This window comes from Oncorhynchus masou, chromosome 9, assembly GCF_036934945.1.
Source record: "Oncorhynchus masou masou isolate Uvic2021 chromosome 9, UVic_Omas_1.1, whole genome shotgun sequence".
In the NCBI taxonomy this organism is placed as follows: Eukaryota; Metazoa; Chordata; class Actinopteri; order Salmoniformes; family Salmonidae; genus Oncorhynchus; species Oncorhynchus masou.
This window is the reverse complement of record NC_088220.1, coordinates 16335995-16348706: the sequence shown is the minus strand read 5'-3', so window position 1 is coordinate 16348706 and position 12712 is coordinate 16335995. Positions and strand designations below refer to the sequence as shown.

Here is a 12712-nt window from a genome sequence, read left to right as displayed (position 1 = left end):
GTATATTTGTAAACAACAGCTGGTGCACAAAGTCTAAGGAAGTCTCTTGATTTTGCTTGCCTGAAGTAGAGTATCTCATGATAATTGTATCTCTTTTTTTTGTGGCTGTTTATTTACCACCAAAGATGGATGCTGGCACTATGACTGCACTCAGTCAGCTGTATAAGGAAATAAGCAAACAGGAAACCGCACACCCAGAGGCGGCGCTCCTAGTGCCAGGGACTTTAATGCAGGGAAACTTAAATCAGTTTTGCCTAATTACTACCAGCATGTTAAATGCGCAACCAGAGGGAAAATATTTCTAAATCAGCTTTACTCCACACACAGAGATGCACATAATTCTGCTTACAAGCAAAAATGAAAGCAGGAAGCACCAGTGACTCGGTCTACAAAAAAGTGGTCAGATGAAGCAGATGCTAAACTACAGGACTGTTTTGCTATCACAGACTGGAATATGTTCCGGGATTCTTCCAATGACATTGAGGAATACACCATATCAGTCACTGGCATCATCAATAAGTGCATCGAGGACGTCGTCCCCATAGTGACTGTACGTACATACCCCAACCAGAAGCCATGGATTATAGGCAACATTCGTACTGAGCTAAAGGGTAGAGCTGCCGCTTTCAAGGTGCGGGACTCTAACCCGGAAACAGGCAAAGTGCCAATACAGGACTAAGATTGAATCGTACTACACCGGCTCTGACGCTTGTCAGATGTGGCAGGGCCTGCAAACTATTACAGACTACAAAGGGAAGCACAGCCATGAGCTGCCCAGTGACACGAGCCTACCAGAAGAGCTATGCTCGCTTCAAGACAAGCAACACCGAGGCATGCATGTGAGCATCAGCTGATCTAGACGACTGTGTGTTCACGCTTTCCGTAGCCGACGTGAGTAAGACCTTTAAACAGGTCAACATTCACAAAGCCGCTGGGCCAGACGGATTACCAGGACGGGTGCTCCGGGCATGTGCTGAGAAACTGGCAGGTGTCTTCACTGACATTTTCTACATGTCCCTGATTGAGTCTGTAATACCAACATGCTTCAAGCAGACCACCATAGTCCCTGTGCCCAAGAAGTAAGCATATGCCGATTAAAACAGCTGTTTTTCTCAATATTTTGAATGATTAGAACATGTAAACACCATAATCGGTGTTCCAGCGGTGTATTTGATCTGCACATGTGCAAGCTAGCAACAGCTGAGCGTGCCTCCTTCTTTAGTGCAAGTGAGTTTGGAACAACTGAATGTATTCATAGTAGAATTAGTTTTCACATACAAACGTTATATGTCCGAACTCAGAATCATATATGCTTCCCAAAAATAACATGTTCGCTGCTGTGATTGGCAATTTTCTGCATTTATCAAAGTGCCATCAGGTAGCCTGATTTCAGATGTGTTTGTGTGCATGTAACTACTCCATGGATGTGCGATGTTGCTGGATATTGGTTGGAACTGGAACACGCTGTCCTACACGTCAATCCAGAGCATCTCAAAAATGCTCTATGGGTGACATGTCTGGTGAGTATGCAGGCCATGGAAGAACTGAGACATTTTGAGGTTCCAGGAATTGTGTACAGATCCTTGTGACATGGGGCCGTGCATTATCATGCTGAAACATGAGGTGACGGTGGCAGATGAATGACACGACAATGGACCTCAGGATCTCGTCACAGTATCTTTGGCATTCAAGTTGGCACCGTTTAAATGGAATTGTGCTTGTTCTCAGTAGCTTCTGCCTGCCTGCCCATACCATAACCCCACCACCACCAAGGGGCACTCTGTTCACAACGTTGACATCAGCAAACTGCTCGCCCACACTACGCCATACATGCTGTCGGTTACGACGCCGGACTTCAGTCAGGGGAAGACTAGGGTTGCACATAATGGGGAATATTCAGAGGTGAAAACTTTCCATGGGAATTAACGGGAATATATTGGAAATAACAGGAATATATGGGATTTAATGGATATATATGCAAATGAATATTAATACCATTTAAATGTAGATGTTTTTTGCATTGGATATATTTACCATATCATATGGAGACAGAAACATTAACCTTTTACCTTATCATAAGTAGACATAATTGTGAATTATGAAATCCTTCCAATATACATTTTTAAAACGATTTAGTTATGAATTGAACTTTAATTTAATGAGTTGACTCTTCACATGGGATGATTTCACTGAACAACAAAAGAAAGGGAATATTGAATGATTCCCAATGATCCATCGCATCTCCAAAAAACATTTTCAAAATACATCTGTAAAAACTCTAAACTGAAGCTTCCATGTCTTCTCCCTGAACCTCCTCAATGTCCACCTCTTGAACATCAGACTCTGAGGCCTCATCTTCACTGTCACTTTCCAACCTTATTGAGGATGGCTTGTTGTCAGGCTCAAAAAGCCTCAAATTTTCCCGGATGGCCACCAATTTTTCAACCCTTTCATTGGTAAGCCTGTTGTGTGCTTTGGTGTGTGTGTGTTTCCAAACAAAGACCAGTTGCGCTCTGATGTTGGTGGGATTTGGAGGATGATGGAGGCAACAGGGGAAAGAGCCTCAGATCCACAAAGTTCCTTCCACCAGGTGGCTGATGAGACATGTTGGCACGACTGCCATATTGCATCTCCATCCCAAAGCCGTTGCTTGGAAATGTACTTTGCCAGACTGCCAAGAACCTTGCCCTCATCCAGGCTAAGGTGGCGAGACATGGTTGTGATGACACCATAGGCCTTGTAGATCTCTGCACCAGACAGGTGGCTCTTGCCAGCATACTTGGGGTCCAACATGTACACTGTGGCATGGGATGGGCTTCAGGCAGAAGTCCTCACGCTTTTTTAAATGTATTTCAGAACTGCATTTTCCTCTGCTTGGAGCAACAGTGAAGTGGGCAGGGCAGTAACAATTTCTTCTCTTACATCTGCAAGCAGAGTCTGAACATTAGACAGGATGCTATTGTCTCCTTCAAACTGTGCGATGGCTACTGCTATAGGTTTCAGGAGTTTCAGGCTGCTTACCACTCTCTCCGAAAATACATAATCCAGGAGGATCCTCTTGATGGGGCTGTCCCTATCGGCAGACTGTGATATGGCCATTTCTTGGAGAGACTCCTTCCCCCCCAGGAGACTGTCAAACATGATGACAATACCACCCCAACGGGTGATGCTGGACATCTTCAATGTGGTGCTCTTATTCTTCTCACTATGTTTGGTGAGGTAGGTTGCTGCTATAACTTGATGACCCTTCACATACCTAACCATTTCCTTGGCTCTCTTGTAGAGTGTATCCATTGTTTTCAGTGCCATGATGTTCTTGAGGAGCAGATTCAATGCATGAGCAGCACAGCAAATGGGTGTCATGTGAGGGTAGGACTCCTCCACTTTAGACCAAGCAGCCTTCATGTTCGCAGCATTGTCTGTCGCTAGTGTAAATACCTTCTGTGGTCCAAGGTTATTGATGACTGCCTTCAGCTCATCTGCAATGTAGAGACCGATGTGTCTGTCCCTTGTGTCTGTGCTCTTGTAGAATACTGGTTGAGGGGTGGAGATGATGTAGTTAATTATTCCTTGCCCACGAACATTTGACCACCCATCAGAGATGATTGCAATACAGTCTGCTTTCTCTATGATTTACTTGACCTTCACTTGAACTCTGTTGAACTCTGAATCCAGCAAATGAGTACATAAAGCATGTCTGGTTGGAGGGGTGTATGCTGGGCGAAGAACATTCAGAAATCTCTTCCAATACACATTGCCTGTGAGCATCAAAGGTGAACCAGTTGCATACACAGCTTGAGTAAGACATTCATCAGCATTTCTCTGACTACGTTCCTCCATTGAGTAAAAAAAACTTCTGATTCTAGGAGGACCATGAGATGCTGCGATCGATAAGGTGTCTGATTCATTATTTTCACCTCAAATAGAGGTAGAGGGACTTTTGCCAGTGGTTGCTTGTTGTGAGCGCTGAGGGAACTTTATGCACTTGGCCAGATGATACTGCATCTTTGTTGCATTCTTCACATATGATTTGGCACAGTATTTGCAGTGAAATGTCTCCACACATCAGATAGTGCCTGTGGCATTTTCCTGTAAAGATGAGAAAAAAATGAGTAAATAATCACCCAAATCAATTCCATGTACAGATAAATAGTTAAGCAGTTAGATTAAACAACTCCTTTGTAAGATAAATGTTTTAAAATGAAACGTATGGAAACAGGTGAATTAACACTCCTCAGTTAGCAGGCTCAAACAAGCTGAAACCCAATTGGTAGCAAAAACTACCTAGCAGAAATTGTTAACAGTTAGAAATTATTTAAACACACTTTGCACTTTGCACTTTGTAGGCTACTATTTACTAGTTAACATAAAATCATGTATGTCATATAAAATATATTCACCCCACCAAGTATTGTATTCAAAACTTACCAGAAAGCATGTAGTCCTTGGCTCAGACAGTGTAGTAGTGTGGGCTCAATAGCATCTCATTAGTGTGCAAGGTCTTGAGTATCAGCTGTCCATGTGATGGAAGAATGCACTGTGCATGCCGAGGGTTGCAATTCCAATTAATTGGGGATAGTTTAACCAAATATGCCACAATACCTATAATTGACTTAGGTGTATCCCACAACAAAAAGTTCAGTTATAAGCTAACTTTTTTTAATGAATTCAAGCAAAGTTCCCCAAAATCCCGGGCTTAACTTTTCAGGAAAACTTTCAGGAAAAATTCTTGACATTTACCGGAAAGTTTCTGACCCTTTTGCAACCCTAGTCAAGACCCTGGCGAGGGCGACCAGCATGCAGATGCTTGGTTTCTGACAGTTTGTGCAGAAATTCTTCGGTTGTGAAAATTCACAGTTTCATCAGCTGTCTGGGTGGCTGGTCTCGCAGGTGAAGAAGCTGGATGTGGAGGTCCTGGGCTGGCGTGGTTATACGTGGTCTACGGTTGTGAGGCTGGTTGGACTTACTGCCAAATTCTTTAAAACAATGTTGGAGGCGGCTTATGGTAGAGAAATTTACATTAAATTCTCTGGCAACAGCTCAAATGGACATTCCTGCAGTCAGCATGCCAATTGCAAGCTCTCTCAAAACTTGAGTCATCTGTGGCATTGTGTTGTGTGACAAAACTGCACATTTTAGAGTGGACATTTATTGTCCCCAGCACAAGCTTCTTGATATGCCACACTTGTAAGGTGGATGGATTTTCTTGGCAAAGAATAAATGCAAACTAATAGGGATGTAAAAAAAATTGTGTCCCCCAACCCTCTCCTTTATCTACTACAGTGTCCCCAACCCACTCCTTTATCTACTAGCGTCCCCCAACCCTCTCCTTTATCTACTACTGTGTCCCCAACCCTCTCCTTTATCTACTACAGTGTCCCCCAACCCTCTCCTTTATCTACTACAGTGTCCCCAACCCTCTCCTTTATCTTCTACAGTGTCCTCAGCCCTCTCATTTATCTACTACAGTGTCCCCCAACCCACTCCTTTATCTACTACAGTGTCCCCCAACCCTCTCCTTTATCTACTACAGTGTCCCCAACCCTCTCCTTTATCTACTACAGTGTTCCCAACCCTCTCCTTTATCTACTACAGTGTCCCCAACCCTCTCCTTTATCTACTACAGTGTCCCCAACCCTCTCCTTTATCTACTACAGTGTCCCCCAACCCTCTCCTTTATCTACTACAGTGTTCCCAACCCTCTCCTTTATCTACTACAGTGTCCCCCAACCCTCTCCTTTATCTAATACAGTGTCCCCCAACCCACTCCTTTATCTACTACAGTGTCCCCAACCCTCTCCTTTATCTACTACAGTGTCCCCAACCCTCTCCTTTATCTACTACAGTGTCCCCCAACCCCCTCCTTTATCTAATACAGTGTTCCCAACCCTCTCCTTTATCTACTACAGTGTTCCCAACCCACTCCTTTATCTACTACAGTGTCCCCCAACCCTCTCCTTTATCTACTACAGTGTTCCCAACCCTCTCCTTTATCTACTACTGTGTCCCCCAACCCTCTCCTTTATCTATTACAGTGTCCCCCAACCCACTCCTTTATCTACTACAGTGTCCCCCAACCCTCTCCTTTATCCCAGTGTTCCCAACCCTCTTTTATCTACTACAGTGTCCCCCAACCCACTCCTTTATCTACTACAGTGTCCCCCAACCCCCTCCTTTATCTACTACAGTGTCCCCCAACCCACTCCTTTATCTACTACAGTGTCCCCCAACCCTCTCCTTTATCTACTACAGTGTTCCCAACCCTCTCCTTTATCTACTACAGTGTCCCCCAACCCACTCCTTTATCTACTACAGTGTCCCCCAACCCCTCCTTTATCTACTACAGTGTCCCCCAACCCACTCCTTTATCTACTACAGTGTCCCCCAACCCTCTCCTTTATCTACTACAGTGTTCCTGTTCTGCCTCCAAGACAAGATTCATGACAATAAACGGCAACCTGCGACGTGTTAAAGATCCAATGCAGCGTTTATTTCCATATCAAATCCCTTCTGGGTAACAATTTAAGTACCTTACTGTGATTGTTCTCAATTAAAATGGTCAAAAGAAACAAAAATAGCCTCTTATCAAAGAGAAATTCACATACATATTTCTCTGTTTCATGATCACAATCTAAAAATTAAAGGTATATTTTAAATGACCAGTATAATGTGTACAACTGCAATACATTTAACTTACGACATGCAACTTCACACACACACACACACACACACACACACACACACACACACACACACACACACACACACACACACACACACACACACACACACACACACACACACACACACACACACACACACACACACACACACACACACACACACACACACACACACACACACACACACACACGCACACAGTGTTTCGTGTGCTGCTGGTTCTGGTCAGAGTGGTGCAGGGTGCAGCAGGCAGCACTGGCTCTGTGCTCCAGTTCCATTCTCCATGTCTATGAGCAGCAGAGGGGTGTGTGTGTGGTGTTCTATTATCTCCTCCACTCCTGGGAAACTCTGCAGCAGCAACACAGATTTGAAAGAGCCATCGGTTAGTTATTGATGTGTTATGGGTTGGCATTTATCTACATGAACTCTGCAGAGTGGTCAAAGCCTCAGTCATACAATCTGATTTTTAACCTAACCACCTAATGCCTAACTTTAAAATACGATTTTTTAATGATATAGACAAATTTGACTTTGCAGCTGGCCCGACTAGCGGAAATCGCACAGTTCTGCCTCCAGGGCAAAATTCATGACAATAAACGTCAACCTGTGATGTGTTAAAAAATCCAATGCAGCCGTTTTTCTCTCAATATCAACATTTCTGGGTAACAGTGAAGTACCTTACTGTGATTGTTTTCAATTAAAATGGTTGAAAAAAATGGCTTCTTTAGCAAAGAGCAATTTCTCAAGGAAGAATTTAGCTAGGACTGTCTGGGAGTGGTCTGAGTGGGGAGGGGAAAAGAGGTTTAGAACTCTTTTTTTATTGGTCTATTAACTAATTTACTGCCTGGTAAAACTTCCGCAAAAAAAAATCCCACAAAAACTTCAGGTGACCTTTTCAAACAGGTCATACACAAAAATGGCACCATTTTCACAATTTCAACGTAGAAATATATGAAAAACACAGGAAAATCATATTTTTTTCTGAGTCCCAGATCTGTTTGTAAACTGTAAGCTAATTTAGATAAAAGCACCTGCTAGCTAGATGACCAATGTTTTTAATTGCATTTGCATGCTAAGCTGAAATTCTGTGGCCTGGCTGGTCTAGTGGTAATGGCACTGTCACATAGTGTGGGCAAAGGTTATAATCCCTTTGACACAACCTCTATCTTTCCCTACTGTCATCCCCTCAACATCTGTTCAATAAAATCATGAAACAAATAGAATAAAAAGAAGTCAAATTCTTGTTTGTGAGTGAATCCTGACAGAGCGGAGAGAGGAGGCTGTTTGTTTACCTCGCTACCCATGAGGCCGGTGCCCAGGTGGTATGTGTTGCCTTGGTGACGTATCTGGATGTTGTAGACCTTGCCTTGGTTCAGCACCATGAGGGTGTAGGGCTGCTCAGAAGAACCCTTGGAACTGTCCCTCACCAGAAACGCTCCATCCTGAAACACACACAGCTACGTTGATACACAAACTGTGTGTGTTTGCGTGTGTGTTAGTGAAGCCCGCGAGGGGAGGGGGATTCCTGACCTTGTTAACCCATCTGAGAGATGCTTCAGCCTGGCCTCTGGTCACCAGTCCTCCATACCACTCAGGATCAATGTCCTGCACAAAGCAGGGAACAGCAACAGACCAACAGTGTTAGAATGCAAAAAAAATAAAGAGAAACCCCATTGTGTCTAGTTCCACATGGTGGTTGGGCAGGAACAACTAGCAGGCTGTTCAAAAACAAGAGTAAAACAGCACTCTAGCCCGCACACACCGGTCTCCTCTCGTGTGAGTTTTTAGACTTGTTTTTGAGTGCTGTTAAGTTCTTAGGCACGGTACCTATGGGGTGTTTCTGCATGGTTATATTTGGTAGGTTTTGTGTGTGGACCCTAAGACCGTTTCGCTACACTCGCAATAGCATCTGCTAACCATGTGTATGTGACCAATAAAATGTGATTTGATTTGAAGAGAAGTGTGGTCATGACCCTAGTGTTTGTATACTGCAACAGTGCTATCTTTTGGCCAGTGACACTAACTACATACTGTCATGATGTTGGCCTCTTTGGGTATAGCAAGCCCATCCCCCTCTCCCTGCCTCCCCCTTTCCTCCTTCAACTAGGCTGCTGGGGTCAAAGAGACGTCATAAATTCCTGAGAATCTCCTCATGGACACACAGTATAGAGAGAGTACATTTTCATGGAGAACAAAGGAATTCCTTCCACCTCACAGAACTTGAGGTACGAACAAATTTCATGTTCCGGAGAAAGTATAAAAGATCGGTGAAGAATCCAGCTACGAACTGGTCCGTTTGTCACAACTTGGGGAAGCTCATGGGAGACGGTGTGGCCACATTACCATAATGCTGTTTATATATTAGCCTCAGATATGAGGTTTACATCTAATTGTTGTTTAAGATGAATGAGTGAGTATGATACTGTTTGTATACTTGTGTAATATGATTTTGGACTGTATAATGAAGAATAATACAATTCCCTTTTGATTTGAAATAAATCAGAGGACCGCCCCTGAGCCCAGTTAGGGTCAGGCATCCTGGGAAAGCCCTCTTCGGCCCTTCCGAATAAAACCCCCACTCGGGTTTTCAATCAGCAGACCGAGCTTACCTCAATTACGAGATGGCTGAAGGTTGCAGACCATGTTTTTCTACATTAGGAAGACAAAGGTTGTAGACCATTGCTGAATCTTTTAACCATACCACGTGGTTAAACTCTTAGACTATTGATACCGTCAGAATAAGAACGAGTCTTTGATATTAATTACTAGTCTGCAGCTAGGAATTTGAAGAACGACAACCGCCAAAACACGCATTCTATAACGAATGTCACTCTGAACAATCCACTCTAACCACAACTGAGAGAGAGAGGGAGAGTCGGACAATTCTACAAAAGAAATGAACTTTTCACCAGCGATCAAGACGACATGCTGAGCGTAAAAATATATATTGATTGCATTTGTTCCCGAATGAGTGAGTGTTCATGTGCAAAGGATTAGCATTTCAATTGTTATAATTATCACTCTGTTGTGACTTCTTTGTCGACCCCCTCTTCCCCTTTAGTCTAACAAGCCGCCATGCCGGTTTAGCCCACTAGGGCACATTCTCCTATCATTTCTTGTAACCACATTTACCTTGTTTGTTTATGCATTTCTGTGGATTTTTATTTTTATTTAACTAGGCAAGTCAGTTAAGAACAAATTCTTATTTTCAATGACGGCCTAGGAACAGTGGGTTAACTGCCTGCTCAGGGGTAAAAGGACAGCTTTGTACCCCGCAACTCAGGGATTTGAACTTGCAACCTTTCAGTTACTAGTCCAACACTTTAACCACTAGGCTACCGAGTGATTTCTTAGTTAGTAATAAATAAATTATTTAAGACAATTGATGTATGGATGACTCATAGTGAAGACTGGGTTTGTGCAGATAACCAACAATTTACGACGTTTGGAATGAGACTAACGTGAGGTAAAGAAAATAATTAATTAATTCGAAGACTAATAAATCAGATAAAATATAAAGTTATTTTAGGAAATTATAACTTTGTAATCTGAATATTTTTCCTTTGTCACGGCTTTCGTTGTGGGAAGGAGGAGCGGACCAAAATGCAGCGTAGTTTTGATTCATTTTATTAAATACGGAAACTATACACGATAAACTAACAAAATAACAAACCTGCGAAAAACAAAAACAAAACACAGAGACAGGAACAATCACCCACAAACACACAGTGAAACCCAGGCTACCTAAATATGGTTCCCAATCAGAGACAATGACTAACACCTGCCCCTGATTGAGAACCATATCAGGCAAAACACAGAAATAGACAAACAAGACATCCAACATAGAATGCCCACTCAGATCACACCCTGACCAATCAAAACATAGAAACATACAAAGTAAACTATGGCCAGGGCGTGACATCCTTGGTGCCCCGACTTCCTAGTAATTACGGTTACATGATTAATCAGTCTAATCGCGTAATAACTAATTACAGAGAATCTTTGATAAAACTATCAGTCTTCAGTTAATGATAGTAAAGACACAACAATACACTTGATCATTCTCATTAAAATGTAGGAGTATATTACATGTATAATATACATATTACATGTATAATATTGTATGTTGATATGTAAATAACGTTTGAAAAGTAGTATGGCTGGTATGGATTGCATAAATGCTCTGCTGGTGTAAATCTACTGATGTAAAAAGGGTGTTTGATTGATCTGCTCACCTTCTCTGTGCCTGGCATTGTGTTGGGGACCATTGAAGGAGGTTTACTGGAGCTGGGTCTGTTAGTAGAGAAGATATGCTAGTACAACATGTTAGGAGAATTGGCTCCATCTTCATCTCATTAGTCCAAAGTGAATTATTCTCTTTGAATTCTCACTCTGAATTTACTGAAGGAACATGAACAGGTAAAAACAACATTATTTTAATTGTTTTCATCAAGACTGTCTTTCAATAGAAAACCAAGAAGGGGAAGAAGCACCTTCAGACTGTTGAGTTACAGCCAAGGGGTTAATGAGAATGGAGAGGTCTGGGTGAGGCTACCTATAGTCAGGTGGCTTTGGGCCCTTTAGTTGAGGTGGCTTCAGTATGGCGGGCTGGGGAGAGCTGAATGGACTGCACTCTCCTGGACACCATGGGTAGTCACCAAACAGACAAGAAAATCAGAAAATCAGAAGTTAGGCAAAACATTGCATTCTCAACCTGCAAGTCAAGAGTAGCCATAATTGTAGGCAATCTGTCCGTTCTGTAGTTTACATTTCTTTGTCTTTGCAAGGCAACTTTAGTATATAACATAAGGGGTTCTCAACACATTGACAACGCCTTTCTAATTGCCCATTGGGGATTAATATTTAATTGAATTGAAAAGACTTGACCTGAATAAACAGACTAGGAGGCTAAATCAACAGGACAACAGACAGTTGGCATAGTTACTTGTAGGAGTTGTTTTGGTGTTTGCGTGATGTTGTTTCTTGGTGGGAGCGGGCTGTCCAGGCTTCTTGCTTCGGTCGACCATGGGGACAGAAGGGCCTGTTGGGGATGGGGGAGGAAGATGTGTCTCAAACGAACCACTAAAAAGCATTCAAAGAAGTGATCTGATGATGTTGCTTTAATTGAACTAAGGTAGGAAAAAACATGGAATTAGATTAGGCCAAGACAGCTCTAGTCATTTCAATTCTATGGTTTTACCTACCTTGAATGCCACCTCATAGAATGCACTGATTGTCCGATTAGGTAGGAGTGTCTGCTAAATTACTCGAATGTCATCTGTCCTGATTTTCTGGCCTCATCATACATCTGTGAGCTTAATCTACCTCTAAACCAGGGTTTCCCCAACTCGGTCCTGGGCCCCCCCTGGGTGCACGTTTTGGTTTTTGCCCTAGCACTACACTGCTGATTCAAATAACCAACTCATCAGCAAACTTTTATTATTTGAGTCAGCGGTGTAGAGCTAGGATAAAAACCAAAACGTGCACCTGGGGGGGCCCAGGACCGAGTTGGGGAAACTCTGCTCTAAATCACTAGCCTCCTGTTCCTTATTTTTCATGGTCCTGATCACTCAATTACCTGCAGCTTTGAATGGCCTCTGAGGGGAGGGGTCTAGTCTGGATGTGGGAGGTCTGGCCAGCTAGAGGGAGCGAGAGAAAGAGAGTGCGGGGAAGAGAGTGCCCGAGAGCAGGCGAGAGTTGGAATATTAATTAACAATGATTGATCTCAGAAAGAGAGGAGGATGGTAACACGAAAGAAAGAGCGGCTGAAAAGGTTAAAGGTTAGTGGTATGAAAAGATGGGGGCTGTAAAGAAGACAGGATGAAAACAGTGATTGTGTAATGAAGACTATGATGAAGAAGAAACTTACTGTGTTGTGGCTCTTGGCCAGAGCCTGAGGACCAGGGCGCTGGGGTGGTCTCGGAATCCTTCCAGTAGGAAGAGTTCCTGACAGACCTCCACGCACGGAATCTACACACACACACACACACACACACACACACACACACACACACACACACACACACACACA

General features: G+C 43.0%; 1 protein-coding gene across 1 annotated transcript in view; it reads right to left on the bottom strand.

Moving 5' to 3' along the window:
- Nucleotides 1–6791: 6791 nt before the first annotated feature.
- The window catches only part of lcp2b (lymphocyte cytosolic protein 2b), a 12305-nt gene continuing 6384 nt past the window's right edge, over nt 6792–12712 (bottom strand). Inside the window, exons 8-16 of the mRNA XM_064972644.1 lie at nt 12551–12651; nt 12260–12320; nt 11627–11722; nt 11234–11318; nt 11175–11181; nt 10917–10994; nt 8212–8286; nt 7974–8123; nt 6792–7029 (exon numbers count right to left, since the gene is read on the bottom strand). Coding sequence (XP_064828716.1) covers nt 6907–7029; nt 7974–8123; nt 8212–8286; nt 10917–10994; nt 11175–11181; nt 11234–11318; nt 11627–11722; nt 12260–12320; nt 12551–12651 — 776 coding nt within the window. The 3' untranslated portion in view covers nt 6792–6906. The remainder of the gene's footprint in view (nt 7030–7973; nt 8124–8211; nt 8287–10916; nt 10995–11174; nt 11182–11233; nt 11319–11626; nt 11723–12259; nt 12321–12550; nt 12652–12712) is intronic.